This window comes from Meriones unguiculatus, chromosome X (genome assembly GCF_030254825.1).
Source record: "Meriones unguiculatus strain TT.TT164.6M chromosome X, Bangor_MerUng_6.1, whole genome shotgun sequence".
In the NCBI taxonomy this organism is placed as follows: Eukaryota; Metazoa; Chordata; class Mammalia; order Rodentia; family Muridae; genus Meriones; species Meriones unguiculatus.
Window position 1 is genome coordinate 139,785,454 of NC_083369.1, and position 16,977 is coordinate 139,802,430.

At 37.2% G+C, this 16,977-nt stretch overlaps 1 protein-coding gene across 2 annotated transcripts in view; it reads left to right on the top strand.

The window, feature by feature from the left end:
• The window catches only part of Cdkl5 (cyclin dependent kinase like 5), a 187,368-nt gene that overhangs the window by 125,396 nt on the left and 44,995 nt on the right, over positions 1-16,977 (top strand). For both annotated transcript variants that reach the window (XM_060375214.1, XM_060375215.1), the window contains exons 7-10: positions 952-1,011; positions 3,396-3,486; positions 7,642-7,831; positions 16,668-16,748. In XM_060375214.1, the coding sequence (XP_060231197.1) occupies positions 952-1,011; positions 3,396-3,486; positions 7,642-7,831; positions 16,668-16,748 (422 nt within the window). The remainder of the gene's footprint in view (positions 1-951; positions 1,012-3,395; positions 3,487-7,641; positions 7,832-16,667; positions 16,749-16,977) is intronic.

Genomic DNA, 16,977 nt, shown 5'->3' on the forward strand with positions numbered 1-16,977 from the left:
GACCTTTGGTTCAGTCTACATGATTGAAAACACAGTTCTGCAATTGGGAAATCTGTAGATTTCCACAGTTCTCTCCTCACTTTCACCTCTACTGTGTAATATAGATAGTAACTACGGAACTCTAAAAATAAAGTTGTAGCTGGGCATGGCAGTATATACCTATATTCTGAGCATATGGAAGCTAGAGACAGGAGGATTATGAATTCAAGGTCATCTTTGACTACATAGGAGTTGGAGGCCAGTCTAAGATGCATGAGATCCTGTTTCTACAAATAACATTGAAAGATGCCTCTCGGTGGTTTAGTTCAGCTCCATTTTTCCTTTTTTTTTTTCTTTCTTTTTTTTCTTTTTTTGCAAGTTTCTGCTCCTCAACTCCTATCACATCTTTACATCTTAATGGACATCTTAACTTGACTTATTAGTGAAGCTTCAACAATAAATGTTGTTAGTTGAGCCACATGGGAAGGCTAAGTAGGTATGTGAATATAGGAATTATACAGAGAAATTTTGGCTTATTTGTAGTTGTCCTCCAATAAATATTATGCTATTTAACTGCTGGTATGTATATTTTTAAAGATAGCATATGGATATAAAAACCTTAGGTTTGGTCTCCAACATTTTGTATTATTGCTGTTTTCTGCAGCAAAAATTATTCCTTGAAACGTATTGGCCTAAATTTAACCATTTAAAGTTTCCTTAGAGAGTTAAGGTGTGTCCCCAACGTGCTATAGGCTCTAGGTTCAATCCTTAGCAGAGAATGGGAAAGACATAGGTTTGGAGCTTTTAAGGATCTTCTTGGTAATTGTAGTCTGCACGTCTCTTAAAAAAAAATAATTGAAACTTTTATGTAGCGGCATAAAATATCTGACTCTTCTGAACACTGCACAGTGTTCTAGTCAAACCTTGCATAGATGATTTTAATTAAATGTTTTTTTATTCTTGGTATTCTAGATATAAAGCCTGAAAATCTCTTAATTAGCCACAATGATGTTCTGAAGCTATGCGACTTTGGTGAGTTAAAAAAAAAAAATGAGCCCCGATATTAAGAGAATTAATTTAATGTAACACGCGGGTAACTTTTAAAGGTATACTAAAAGTAATTTTTTTTTTCCTAAAAGTAATTTTACGTCTTGATTTAAATTAGTAAGAGAGCATTCAGTTGAGTCATATGCTCTCAGTTGATGGCTGGGATAGCTTCACTTTCTCTTTGTTGTATGGTGTATTGTCTGTAAGTTTAACAAATTATATAATTATTTAATGGAAATTGGTTTAAAGCAAATACTCGCTTGTCATTTAAGAGTAATATACCAAATGACCTCAGAATTAGAATATTTTTTTGAACCATCACTATGGATTCCTGGTTTGAGTAGGATAACATATTTTTAATATTTAGAAAAAATGTCCTAAATTGACTCATAACTACTACATATATGCCCATATTCACACCTATGTATGGTATGCATACAGTGGTTGTATCTGTAAGGTCAAAGCAAGCCATTTTTAGAGACTTCTCTGCTTCAATTTATTCCTGTTAAGTGTTTAATGAATGAAGTGGAATTGCTGTATAATACTCTTATTTCTCAAATATATAGGAAAACTTGTAACACTAATAATCCTACTGAAAAAATCTGTATTGTTTCTCATGTAGGTAGTTCTATTTTAAATGCTGTTAAATAGTTTAAAGAATTTAGAAAAGTTTTACAGTCTTGAGCCAAGTAGTGTTTAGGTCATGGTTCTATAAAATATGTCAGAAAGGAGCATTTACAAAAATAAGCAGACAACTGGACAACTAAAATAAAAAGTTTGTGTTATCCTTAGTAATCAACAGTTGATTTCAATATGAAAATTATTTTACTTTGAAATAGGATCTCATGTATCCAAGACTAGCCTCTAATCTACTATGAAGCTAAGGGTGGCTTGAACTTGTAATCTGCCTGCCTCCACCTCTTGAGTGTTGGGATTGTGGCCCTGTGCCATCACACCCAGCTTCTACAGTGTGAGAGGTAGAAGCCAGGGCTCCCTGCATGCTAGGCACAGGCTACCAACTGAGCACATTGCCAGCCCCAGGAGGTCAGCTTTTGAAATTATCTTTTTACCTAATCTGTATTAGATTAGGCTAAAAAATGGCAACTTTTAGAATATTATTGGGAGTTAAAAAGATAGCTCAGTGGTTGAGTACTTGTTGCTCTTAAAAAAGACCTGGGTTCGGGTCCCAGTGCCCACAAGGCAGTTCAGAACTGCTTGTAACTCCAGTTCCAACGGGTCTGACTTCTCTCTTTTGGCCTCCGCTGGTTTCCAGGAATATTTTCTATTTATGAATTGATGTCTGTAATTATGATTACCTCCCAGCAGGTCAATAGACTCTGTGTCCCTCAGATTCTATTTACTATGCCTCCATGATTCTATGTTAAGATCCAAGGTGGCTGAAGATTATAAAGCAGGTTTAAGTACAAAAGAAATGCCTGAAGAATGATTAATGATGGGAGGAAAAGAGTACTGTTTGTCCGGCATTATTTCTTTAAAAGGTGGTCAAGAAGTCCTTCTGGCAGCAGTACATATGACATTCTGTGTCTGGTGGGCCCCATCAAGGACTTCCTAATTAATTGCCTTCCCTGGCAGAAAAGCAACTCCTTTGTCTGGCTTGAAGAGCCTCATTCAGAATTGCACATAGTTATTCAACAAACGCTTCAGTAAGAAGAATTGATTAGCTGAAGTTAGGAGCTCTGTCTTTTACTGTTGTTTTCTCTTTCACTTTAAGAAACACTAATTTTTGCGTCTCAAACTGACACGAACCTTAATTTTCACTCCAGTTTTAATGTTTTAGTTCTCTATCAACCTGGTGGTTGACCTCCATTGCACTTGGTGAGTTAGATGGGTAATTAGTTTCTTCTCCTGCTTCGTTTTATGTGTCAAAACCTTTGAAAAGAGTGAGAGACAAAAACAATGCTAGTGTCTGTAAGGTAATTAAGATGTTCTTAAGTAGTTTTTACAACATTAAGGGCTAAGAGTAATTTTCAGCCTGTTTGTTTCTATCAGTGCCAATTGTTAATTGTTTACATAATGACTGGAACTGCTCAGCATCAGAAAATACACAAATACAATGTAGGTCCAACATAGCAGAATTAATGCTGGTGTGACTTTAACTTCTGGCCTTTGTGGGCACTTAATTTTATTCCTAAAAATTCCAACTTTAGGAGATCCTATTTGAATGCTTCCAAAAACACAGGGTGACTTTGAAAACATGGATATCTTCAGCATAAAGACTGAGTTTGTAGCAAACTCATCACATGCTTTAACATACGAACTATTTCAAATAAAGGCATTTTTAATGAACAGTCCATAAAGTATCACTAGAGATGAAATATTTTGCTAACAGTATATTACCATTCTTTCAGGTTTTGCTCGCAATCTCTCAGAGGGCAATAATGCTAATTACACAGAATATGTGGCTACAAGATGGTACCGATCCCCAGAACTGCTACTTGGGTAAGTTATCTTTCTGAAATAGAGTGACCTATGCACATTTATTGTTGCTTTATAATTTGCATTGGGATCACGAATAGAAAATAAGAATTTTGGTTACTTATGTATATCAGTTGCATAGTCACTGTAATAAAATTAAAAATCACCCAAGAACTTGATGCTATGAAACAAGTTTAATTTTGTTTATCACAGTTCTGAGTAACTGTAACTTGAGTGGCCTCTTTTGGAGTCACTCTGATGGTAGCTAATTGGCTAGCAGATTGACTGCGAGTTACTTGATAGAACTTCAGCTGGTATCTGATAGACCTTTTTGTTTTCCTCTGCATGTATGTGTACGGGGGAGTCGTTGTGTGTATGTACATGTAGAGGCCAGAATGTCATTCCTTGGGCATCCAGTCATTTTTGTAAGACAAGGTCTCTCACTGGCTTACAATTCATCAGTTAAGCTAGATTCCCTCAACAGTGAACCCCAGTGATTCTGTTCTTTGCCTCTCCAGTGCTAGGATTACAAGTATGTGCTACCATGCCTAACATTTTCATATGTATTCTGGGTAATGGATTTAAGTCCTCATATTGCAAAGCATGCACTTTACCAACTGACCCATTCTCCTAGCTTCTGGCAGATCATCATGAATCCATCAGTACATACCTCTCAATAAACAAGTCCAAGTTTCTAAAATTGATAGGAGAATTCTATGCATCAAGAAGTTCAGCCCTAGCTAGGCACTGTGGTGCATACCTGTAATCCCAGCCTCAAGGAGGCAGAGGCAGGCGAATCTCTGTGAATTGGAGGCTAGCCTGGTCTACAAAGTGAGTCTAGGACAGCCAGGGCTACGCAGAGAAACTGTCCTGAAAAAACTAAAAAAAGAGAAAAAAGGGGGAAAAAAAAAGAAGTTCAGCCCTTGAGCAAAGATACTTTCCAAGTTCTTCTTTGTATGGCATTTGCCTTTACTGATCAAGGCATGTCTCATGACCAAGATGCAATTCAAAGCACGGAGAAAAAAGAAAAAAAAATCCTACATCTTGCTAGGAGAAGTATTAAAGATGAATTATAATGGGGACAGTTTGATAGTCTGGCTCATTTGTTGATACATTAGACACACACTTAAGTTTACATGCAGCCATTTTGCTAGACACAGGGTCAGTGCTGAACCAATTATCACTTTTCTTTTGAATAGTGTAAACCTCCTTGGATGATGAATGGCTCTTCATATTAGACTCACATTGCTGGTTTTGTCTTCAGCAGCATCTCCACACACATCCACTTTGCTCACCTTTCCACTCAGTGGCCTGTCATTCATCCACTAATACCAGAAAAACCTTCTGATAAAGTTCTTTTGCTAATGTATTTTAACTTTACAGTCGAGAAGGAGGCTGAAGCCTGCATCTCCATCACATAGTCTCATGAATGATTTTCTACCTGTCCTAAATCATACTATTTTCTCATTTTTCATAGTACCCTAGTTCCTTCCTTGTAACCCAATAACAGAGCAAGAAAACATACTCTAACAAACAAAATTAGTCATGCTGATAGATAATGAAAACAATACAAATCGTACGTTTTACCACGTTCCTTCCGTGCAGTGTACATGTGTCTGGGGAAATAAGAGAAATTTAATTCCTAAATGATACCATTTATGTAATAGCAATGCAAATTTTGTAGTTCTAAATAGCACTGGTGCCTTGATGTGTCACTCATTGAGGGTTTATTGGATGTTAACTATTCATTTTCGAATATTTACCAGCCACCATCTGATACAATTCTTGATTTATTGCTGATCTAGGGTCAATAAAAATTGATGTTTTAAAAATCTTTTCTATTCTTCTAAATCAAAAGCTTGCTTTTAATCATGGTTAATCACTACCATTTGAATGGACCAAGTTTTATATTGCCATGCTAATTTGTGTGTGCTTCTGTGTACCTGTGGGGATATATGCAGGCATGCTTGTGTGTGGGTGTGTGTGTGTGTGTGTGTGTGTGTGTGTGTGTTTATATGTGCACTGACATACCCCCATGAGTGTATATGGAGAGATCAGAGGTTGACATTGGGTTTCTTCCTCTATTGTTCTCCTTACTTCTTTGAGATGGGGTCTCTTCTTGAACCTGGAGCTTATTTGGTTGGCTAGACTGACAGGCCAGTGAGCCCTCATGATCCTTGTCTCTGCTTCCCAGTGCTGGCATTACAAGTATCCACTACGACACCCAGATTTTTATGTGGGTGCTGATGAGGCAAACTCATGTTCTCATGCTTACAGTGCAAGCACTTTACTCACTGAGATATCTCCCCAGCTTCTTGGGCTAATTTCAGATCTTGATCGTAGGATTGGTTTTCTTTGTATTCATCTGCATTTGTCCTGACTACCTTTGGAGAGTCATAGTGCTGTATTCTTTCTTTTTTTTTTTTTTTTTTTGAGGAATTTGGATTTTGAATTTACTGGGCACTATTAGCCAGTGAAGAAATGAGTAGGAAATAAAATCAGTCTTAGAACTGAAGCCAAGAGCTCAAGTATGGTAAAAGGAATCTTTAAAATGTGGTTTTGTTTTGTTTTGTTTTGTTTTGAGACAGAGTTTCTCTGTCTAAAAGCTCCTGCTATACTGGAACCCGCTTTGTATTCCAGGCTGGCCTAGAATTCAGAGATCACTTGCCTCTGCTCTCTGAGTCCTGGGATTAAAGGCATGCACTACCACCATCTGGCTAAAATATGTTTTGTTTTTCTATAAAATAGCCCCATGGAATGTATTGTGAGGATGGCTTTATAATGAATCTCTAGAAAGCATTTGTTCTTTAATGGTACCCACTGGAAAACTGAGGTTATGTTTAGATATGTGTAACAGTAGCTAAAAGTAGATGCACACAGCACAGCCAATTTGAGCTCAGTTGAATTGATTGTCATGTTCTAGTTTAAGTACCATACTATTTGTGTAAAATTTTATATTGAAATCAGTTGATATTTGGTTTTATATTAAGAGTCTACATGTTTATACATTCCAACAACTTTGTCCTTGATATCTAAAAACAGTTTCAGCTGACTAAAGTATTCAAATTGCATGATAGGATTAAAATAGATTATCATGAATGTCTAAGTTTTTCCATAGGTTTCTAAATTAAGTACCATAGGACAGGTTTTCTTTATCTCAAACAATATTTTTAGAATCAGTATGTGTCATTGCCCAAAAGGCTACCAAAAATGTCTAAATGAGCTTTCTTTGATGGTTTTAGGATTTTTGTGTGTGTGTAGGGGAAGGAAATGAGATAAATAAAATACTGAGTTATTGTTGTAGTAACTTGTTAACCTAAATATATTCTGTATGCTAACAGTGTTCTAGTTTCTTTTTTGTATTATTATAATGGCATTCTAGAATTTCATTTGAAATTATTTTTCATGTATTTTACTCAGCCTTTCCTTTTTAATGCTCAGATTATTTATGTTTAAAATGGTGTATATCTATCTATCTATAGGTTTTGTTTAAAAACTATCATAAATAATTTTATTTTAGGCTTTAGGTACCTAGCTGTAAGGCTGTTTTGGGGAGACTTAGATTTTCATTTATGACCTCCATTTGTAACAGACTCTCTTTCTATAGCTCTCTAGTGATTCAGGTCCTCTAGGAGAACTATAAACCCCTAAGTACATAAAAACATGATTTGATGGAAATAGCTATTAGAATGCCTTATATTCAAGTAAGTAATCTTAGCTGTTGGAGATTGTGATACTAAGCAATCAGAAGTTAAATAACATTCAGTATTTGTTTAAGGTACATAAAGCAATGGAACATTCTACAGACTCAAGCTCAAAAATGGATATAAAATTTGACACTCAGCAAGCTTAAAGTATAATTATTTGAAAATACATTTCTTGAGAACATTTCATTCTCTGATATGTTCTCATCCAATGTGTACACAACATTAGGGTTTATTAAAGCCATTCATGTTCAAGATATGCACTGATTTCTTTGTGAGTATGGGTTACGAATTTATGTTCTAAATTTTTGCTTATAGAGCTCTAATTCCTCATTTCCAGTCTCACTTTTGCTAATGGCCCATTTACATTTTTTAAGTACATGCATGTTTTAAGTCATGCACTGGTCCAAAATAAGCTGGGAATTATTAAACCACTTTTTATCTTCAGTTGCTCCTCTCTTCTTTTGGTTTTCAGAGCTCCCTATGGAAAGTCCGTGGACATGTGGTCAGTAGGCTGTATTCTTGGGGAGCTTAGCGATGGACAGCCCTTATTTCCTGGAGAAAGTGAAATTGACCAACTCTTCACTATTCAGAAGGTGCTAGGACCACTTCCATCTGAGCAGATGAAGCTCTTCTATAGTAATCCTCGTTTCCATGGGCTCCGGGTAAGAGGCTTTGATAAAATACAAAATGGTGTCAATCTGGCAGTATTTAACTCTCTGTTCCTTGCACAATGGAATCCTAAGCTATGCATTCCATGCTCTTCCTTTCCCATCATGGGTTTTTAATCCTCACTATACTGTTTTATTTCTGAGTCTTATATAGTATTTGTGAAATGTAAAAAATAGTCACAAGTGTCAGGTTGGGTCTGTTAATTTCTCTTTTTCAAATCTAAAGTTTGATTTTTCAAAATATTTATAGAATATCCATTATAATATCCCAAACCTTTATCATACACTGTCTCTTTATTCAAACATTTAAGCATCTCCAAGTGATAGAAATGTGTGAGTGGGTTGTGTTTACTTAGGTGACTCCATTTATGGTGACTTGAAGATGGCCATGAGTACTTGCATTCTGCAGATCTAGAAGGACTGTGCCACAGATGTTTCTTGCACCTTGACAGTGGAACATTAAATCTTTGTAGAAGTCAGAAGCCTTGCCATGTTTGTGTGAGACTTGTTTGCTGGGAATGTAATGAAAAACATTTTCGAAATCATAAACTTTTCCCAAATGAGGAGCATGTAACTGCCAGAGGTTCCTCATCCGAAAGACAAGTGATTTGTAGACTGTTGCTTATTTTCATCTACCCACAGAAGCAGCTTTTTAAGTTTTGAGCCAATGTGTCAATTTGTGGGCATTGTAGAAACTATAAAATAATTTCATCATCTGATCTTTTATTTCTTTTTCCAGTCAAATGTATGATTCTCAAACCATGCTATTATCTTTTTAAAATATTTCCTAAATATTTTTTATTCTTAGAAATGTATAATCATAAGATGTATTTGAACCATGTCCAACCATTACCTCCCTCCAAATCTCTCTAGGGTCCCCCCACCTCACCTCCCTCTAAACTTCATGTTCTCCGTTATTTTTATCCGTGTTGTTATTGATAACCCCTCAAGTCCAGTTAGTGCTTCCGTCTGTGTATGAGGGACCTACCAGCAACTATGTTCCCAAAAGAAAGTGACTCTTTTTCCTCAACAACCGTCAGTTAACATGGCACAACAAATTCATGGTATTTTCTCGCCATTTGCTAAACACTTTGATTTTTATTCTTGACTTCCTGGATCTCGGTTTTTTGTTTGAGAACACTATTGCTCACATGTGAATATACAACAGAGCCCTAGCTTCTACTTCCTTTTCCAGATGTGCCTACATTACCTCACACTATTCTTCCTCCTTTCGTTTTTGCCCGATTACGACCATTGTCTCTGTTACAAATAGCATGTAATGCAATGAGATAGTTCTACATTATGGAACATTTCTCGTACTAGATGCTGAAAATGTGACAATAAATAGGACTTGCTCTTGGTCTAACAGAAAGGCAAATATAGTCACAAGTAAAATAAAGGTAGTCATAATTATTGTGTTTCTGTTTCACTAAGAATCATTCTATACTCTCTGCAATAGCCTGTGAAGCCTTGCATGACAGGGGCCCTTTGGGTCCCTGACCTTGTCTCATACTTGTCTTCATATGCCTCCCTCTAAATTCTCACCACACTTGCTTGTTCTTTGACCTCTATAGGTGTCCCAAGGTTTTGGTACCTTTTGTACTTGGGACTAGTGGTTTCTTTTTTTTTTTTTTATTTTATTTTATTTTTTTTATCAGTTACATTTTATTAACTCTGTATCCCAGCCGTGTCCCGATCCCTCATTCCCTCCCAGTCCCTCCCTCCCTCCCTCCTTCATCTCCACCGTGCCCCTTTCCAAGTCCACTGATGGGGGGGACCTCCTCCCCATTCATCTGATCCTGTTTTATCAGGTATCTTCAGGACTGGCTGCAAAGCCCTCCTCTGTGGCCTAACAGGACTGCTCCTCCCTTCGGGGGTGGGGAGACCAAAGAGCCAGTCATCGAGTTCCTGTTAGAAATAGTCCCTGTTCCCCTCACTTTGGGAAACCAATTGGTTACTGAGCTACATCTGAGTTACAGGCTACATCTGAGTGGAGGTTCTAGGTTATATCCATACATGGTCCTTGGTTGAATGTCAGTCTCAGAAAAGACCCTGTGCCCAGATATATTTGGTCCTTGTGGAGCTCTTATCCTTTCCCCATCAGACTAACTCCCCTTCTTTCTTATGATTCCCTGTACTCTGCCAAAGGTTTGGTCATGAGTCTTTGCTTTGAAAACACTGCTAGTTAGAGTCTTTCAGATGCGCTCAGTAGACTCCTGTCATACGTTCAATGCACATCCCATCTGTCTTTCTAAATGAGGATTGATCATCTTACCCCATGTCTGCTCAATTGATTATCTTTTTTAGGTGTATAGATTTCATTATGCAAATCAAAACGACCCTGAGATATCACCTTACACCCATCAGAATGGCCAAGATGAAAAACTCAAGCGATAACACATGCTGGAGAGGTTGTGGAGAAAGGGGAACCCTCCTCCACTGCTGGTGGGAATGTAAACTGGTACAACCACTCTGGAAAGCTATCTGGCGCTTTCTAAGACAAATGGGAATAGTACTTCCTCCAGACCCAGCTATACCACTGCTAGGTATATACCCAAAGTTTGTTCAAGTACACAAAAAGGACACTTGCTCAACCATGTTTATAGCAGCTCTATTTGTAATAGCCAGAACCTGGAAACAACCCAGATGTCCATCAACGGTGGAATGAGTACAAAAATTGTGGTATTTTTATACAATGGAATACTACTCAGCAATCAAAAAGGAGGAAATCATGAAATTTGCAGGCAAATGGTGGGATCTAGAAAAGATCATTCTGAGTGAAATATCCCAGAAGGAGAAAGACAAACATGGGATATACTCACTTATATAGACCTATAAGATATGATAAACATAAGGGACTAGTGGTTTCTTCTCCAGGGAGCGTTCTTACCTTGCATGACCTCTTCTCATTCTGTAACCTCAAGCCAAAGAGAATCTCCTGTCTCTGGTGATCCCCTTCGTTTTCCCCATCATACCACTTTAACATAGAATTATTTCAACGATTTGTTCAATTATTCTTTCTCAATGTCAGAGTTTCCTCTATTAACTCATAAGTTTCCCGAGGACAGAAATTGCCTATGTTATCAGTGCACCTACAACATTAAACACAAAAATATATATTGTCCTGGTTTATTTCCCTGTTGCTAGGATAAAATATCCTGAGAAAAGCAACTTAAGGACGAGAGTTCAGGGCCGTAGTTTTGATTACAGTCCATCATGGTATGTGAAGTCCCAACTGGAGGATCTTGAGGGAACTGGTTCCGTTGCATCTTCAGTCAAGGAGCAGAGGGGCGAACTGTTGCTTAGTTCCCTTTCTCTACCTTGTACAGTCCAGGAATGGTCCTGCCCATGGTTTAGATGGCTCTTTCCACATCAAGGAAGGTAATCAAGACAACCTACCCAGACATGCCCAAAAGACCTCCTTTCAGGAAATTATAGCTTTCTGTCAAGCTACAGATAATGCTTAGGTTAACACAGACCCATCAAGTTCAATTGCATTCCCTCCTTCTCTGCCTCTAATGCTTTTGCCCTTACCACCCTTGCTTGAGCTGTGAGTTCTTTTCAAGCTGAACTCTTGCACTCTCAAAGCACACATTTAAATCTGTCTCCCTTTTGCTTAAAACTTTCTATGATTTCTGATAAACTTTGAGCTATTCGTTGACATTAAAGTATATCATTAAAGACTTTCTGGCCTCCTCATCCCTTTTCCTGATCTTTTTTCTGTGTTCTCTGGCCACCTTTTAGATGGTGTGTGTCTTTTGTAGTGCTGCACTGCCACATCTCTGATTCTCTAAGCACAGACCTAGAAGCCTATGAATCCCTTTTTGAGTATTAATCTAGGTTGTTTTGAGTTCCTGTAGCACACTGATCATGTTTTTTTTTTCTGTCACACGCATTGCATACTCAGTTAAGTAGCTGTTTGCACAAATGCCTCCTTACTGGACTCATGAATTTCTTGAGGAAAGAAACTGCTTCCTTCATAGCACCTCTTAAATGGTATTTGCTAGGTTGCCTAGTGTTGAATAAATAGTTGGCTGAAGGATCATAATGTCATTAAACTTGGTTTGCTAGTTGATTTATTACAGGCCTGGTTAGACCTATGCCACAGTATCTGAATGAGTGAGTAGCTTTTGACATTTCTACACCTAGTCAATAGCGTGGAAACCAACTAAGGAAGTAAGACATTTTCTCTTCTTTATCCTTACCTCCACTTTATTTTCTATTCTTTTGCTTAGTATATAAAGTAATTTCCATTATATTCATGCATATATATCATTATATCTTACTCTTATTCAATACCCTCATTGCCCTCCCACATCCTTCCTCCTCCCCTTTCATGCTGGTCTCTTTGACCTCATTTCCAAAATAGTCCTCTTCTTTTTACACAAACACACACACACCTAGATTTGCATATGAGATAAAACGTGATATATTCTTTCTTTCCCTACTATCCTGGCTGGTCTAATCTCACCCTCTGTCCAGACCCCTTCCTTGTGCCTCAGAGTGAAATCTATATTCTACATATGAAGAGAAAGTTTATATTTGTTTTCTTGAGTGCAGATTATTTTGTTTCCCCTGATTATCTTCAGTTCATCCATTTCTGTACTGCTGACATGGTTTCATTTCTTTTAATGATTGTCCCCATATGTTACCTTCTCTTTATCTATCCATCTTTGATAGGCATCTAGGCTGGGTCCATATCTTAGCTCCTGTGACTCACACTGTATTGAGTATGAATATTGTAGTACCTCTGTGGTCTGTCATTGTCAGTTCCTTTTGGGCAGATACCAAACAGTAGTATAGCTGGTGGTATATAAATGGTAGTTCTGTTGCTGCTATTTTGAGAACCCTCCATACTAATTTCTATAGTAGCTGCACGAGTTTACATTCCTATTAGCAGTGAACATGGAATTCTCTTCCCACATCCTTACCAGCATTTGCTGTTGTTCTCTTAATTTTGACTGGGGTGAGATAGAGTCTCAAGGCATTTTTAATTGTCATTTCCCTTATGGCTAAGATTATTGTTTTCAAGTGTTTATTGGCTTTTTGTATATTTTCTTTTGAGAAATATGTTCTATCCATTTACCCATTTGTAGATTGAATGATCTAGGATTTGGGTGCTTATTATTTTTTTAATTAATTCATTTATTTTTTTATTTTAATCACAGGTCATTCACTTGTATCCCAGCTGTAGCCATCTCCTTCTTTCCCTCCTCATTTATTTATTTATTTATTTTTTTTTTAGTTCTTCATAGATGCTAAATTTTTGGAGGCAGGGTCTTACTAAGTTGCTAAGGCCTTAGACTGCCTTGACCTCTTGTTTCAACATCTTATATGCAGGTATTCTATAGGTTATGCTTATACCATATAGATATCAGAGATATCAGAACTTCACAGAGGAAAACAAAACTAATTTCATACTGAAGTAATTGGGAAACAGTAAATTTATAGGAAAGCCCTGTACTTCTTGTTCTGCTTCTACATATTGTGATTTAGAGCATGAACATGTCACACATTCTAGAAAGTTAGAAATCATATCTTGTGTTTCATTGGAACAGCTTTGGGGAGGATTTGAAATTTAAGATGGATCTTTAAAACATAATTCACATTAGACTTAGAGGCCACATTCAAATGTAGAGGAACCACAAAAAAAAAAAAAAACAAAAAAAAAAAACAAAAAAAAAAAAACCCATCTTTTTCTTTTTTCTCTGTGATCCAGTTTGTTCACAGACCTCCTCACTAAACAACCAATATCTACAAAATGCTAGACACATATGACAGCTCTGTTTGTAAAATAGCCTGCAGGGAAATAGTTGCTTCTAGGGCAGTTTGATTTTTATAGACTTTACTATGTTTACATTTTAGTTTGAAGTGTTCATGGTGTCTAAACAAATTAGTGCAGTCTCCTCAGAGGCTTAACAATGTCTTTTGAGGAAAATTTATTTTCTTTATGATATATTGTGAGAATGTCTGTGACAGCTCAACACATAGGGCCCATGAACTGCATTTACTGCTAAACCATGAACAAACCAGTAACTAATCCAGCATGATGTGTATTTGGACCCACTTGTATACAGACTGGAAAATAAAAAAAAAATGTCTTTTTATGTATATTCATTATTTGGAAAAATAATTATCAATGCACCATAGTGGAAGTAGACCATTAGAGTGCCCATATTTACTATGTCAATAACTTCCAGATCCTATTTTCTTCTCTTGTACGTCTAATTTCTTCACATGTGAAAGGGTGGTAGGTGATGAAGATGAAAGAATCTATGTGAAATGCCCTAAGAGCCAGGGTATACCTGAAGAGTAGATTTCTTACCTAGCATGCACATAGTCCTGATTCTATCTATAGCACTGAAAATAAGCTAAGTGCTCAGTAAGGAGATACCTTGTATTATATTAGGCAAATGATTAAGAAAGTAAGAAAGCCCCCCTTTCCTCCCTTTTCCCCTCCTCCCCTCCCTTCCCCCCTTGGTTTTGCTATTTTTAAAGACTTATTTATTTTATGTATGTCTTCTATCTGCATGACTAAAAGGGGCATCCGATCACATTATAGATGGTTGTGAGCCGCCATGTGGTGGCTGGGAGTTGAAATCAAGACCACTAAAGGAACAGTGTTCTTAACCACTGAGCTGTCTCTCCAGCCCCTCCCCTTTGGTTTTTCAAGACAGGGTTTGTCTTTGTAGCCTTGGAACTTATTCTATAGACCTGGCTAGCCCTTGTAATCTTAGAGATGAAAGGTGCACACCAATGTGGCCAACTCCTATCTACTCTTAATTCTAAGCTGCTCAATCTATATATTGTTACATGTATGTATGTTTTCAGGGCTGACTATTTGGTGTACTCTTCCTTGGGGGAAGACTGTTCCTTCCACTGTCAGTATTCCCTAGTTGCCTGTAGTTCCTTGTGCAGCGTTGAGTTCATGTGAGCTTCCCCTGTCCACATTAGCATATCTATTGGTACCCTCCTTGTTCAGCTCATGATTAGGCAGTCATATTGGTGAGACTTTATGTGTGTAGCTTCTGACATTCCCAGGAGACACATTCTCACAGCAAACTCCCTGTCCTGGTCTATTTTATTGAATGTTATTTTCCTAAGACCTTTTGGCTATCAGAATTAACTTTCTTTTCACTGAAGCTTATTTCACTGGAGAAAGAAAAGCAAGGTATGTGGAACAATAATATACACCAGTGGTTCTCAACCTTCCTAATGCTGTGACCCTTTAATGCAGTTCCTCATGTTGTGGTGAGCCCAACCAGAAAGTTATTGTCATCGATATTTAGTAACTGTAATTTTGCTATGTTTTGAATCAAAATGTAAATATCTGATATGCAAGATATCTCACATGTGACCCCTGTAAAAGGGTCATTCAACCTCCAAAAGGGGTCATGACCCTTTTCAGATGCTGATATAGACCTTAGAAGCAAAGTCATAATTAATCTTTATTGATAGAGGGTCTTTTTTCATGGTGTGACAGGTGTCACTCCCTTTAAGCTGATAGTTAATGCTTTAAGTGCCATCAAAAGGAACTTCTGCAGCTTCCTTGGGAGAGGTAGTTGGTTTTAGAAAGAGGGAGGGTTTGAATCACAGGCAAATAGTTCTTCTGTTTGTTAATCATGCAGTTTTCCTTGAACCAGTTATTTGAACTTTCTGATTATTTTCTTCATCTCTAAAATGTCACGCTATAACACTTAAAGTTCCTTGCAGAGCATTACTTCCCTATCTTTCTTTCAAAGTGAAGTTCAGGGTATGCACAGAGACTGACTATGTATCCGCAGGCTGTTGTCATAAGCAAGCCTTTCCTGCCTCAACCTCTTGGGTGCCACCATGCCTGGCTTTACCTTCTCATTTGCAGAATGAATCAATCCCTTTCCAACCAGACAACAAATTACTCAAGCATGTCTCTTGTGCTACAGAACATAACGTGGGGATGGTAGCGCAGTGTTTGTTAACATGTCTTCTTTGATGTTACTACATAATTAGCCCTTCTGTCCTTTTGTTAATCGTGTTTAAGGATTTCTATACTTTGAAGTGACCCTACGTTGATATGAAGGAAATATGCATCACAAGCAACCAGCACTCAGTATTTTGAAGGTGTATAAGCGGTCGCGTCTTGCCAGTATCTTACTCATGGTGCTTCAGTACGACTCACGATATTTTCAAGTGTGAATTAATAGAAGTTTCAACCCCTCTTTCATTATTTAAAAATGAATTTGTTGATCTAGGTGCCTGTGTTTGCCCTTGGTTACAACGTTAAGGTTTTAAAAACAGATCATTAGAAGAGTATATTAAAAAGAGTAATAAAACATGTGCCTAAGTGTACTATTTCAAATAGAACCTTTCAGTTCTGGCCTCTTGCTGCTTTTTTTTTTCTTTTTTATGTCTCCGTTTTTAAGAGTAAGTTACACATTCTTATGGAAAAGCCAAGACATCTTTAAGTAATATCATATCATGGCCCTTCTATTAGTTCTTCAGTCTGTCAGTATTGAGAATTGTCTAGTGAAACAGACAAAATTTGTCTATAAATTGTTCAGAAGCAAGATGTATAAGCAGACAAGATTCAAGATATACAGGCACGGTCTTTTACTCATTTTACAAGCTTCAGTATTGTCTGTCTAGCTTTAGAGATCACCTTTCACCTGTATGTTTTTCCCAATATTTAGTTTTGGGTCCTATTAGTCCATAATACGCCAAAGTAATATAAATAGTCATTTGGCTTGGGTTGACACGAGAGCAGTGGTTTCTGTCCACGTGCTTCTGTGTGTAACCCTCACAAGCATATCCTTCCTCCAGTGCTAACCTTCGTGTTGTGTTGTCCTTACAGTTTCCGGCTGTTAACCATCCTCAGTCACTGGAAAGAAGATACCTTGGAATTTTAAATAGTGTTTTGCTTGACCTAATGAAGGTAAGAAAAGTATGTTTGTTAAAAAAAAAAAAAGTCCTGAGATACAAAGTGAGTAGATTATAGTAAGTAATTAGTGAAAAGTTTTTTTTTTTAAAGTCCTTTGGCTTGTAGATTTTTCTCTGCCTACTCTAGAACCATAGCCTGCTTTTATGAATTAAATATTTTGTTAGTAGATGATTAATAGAGAGTATGTCATGTTAAAGGGCATGTAATTTGTTTATAATTGTAC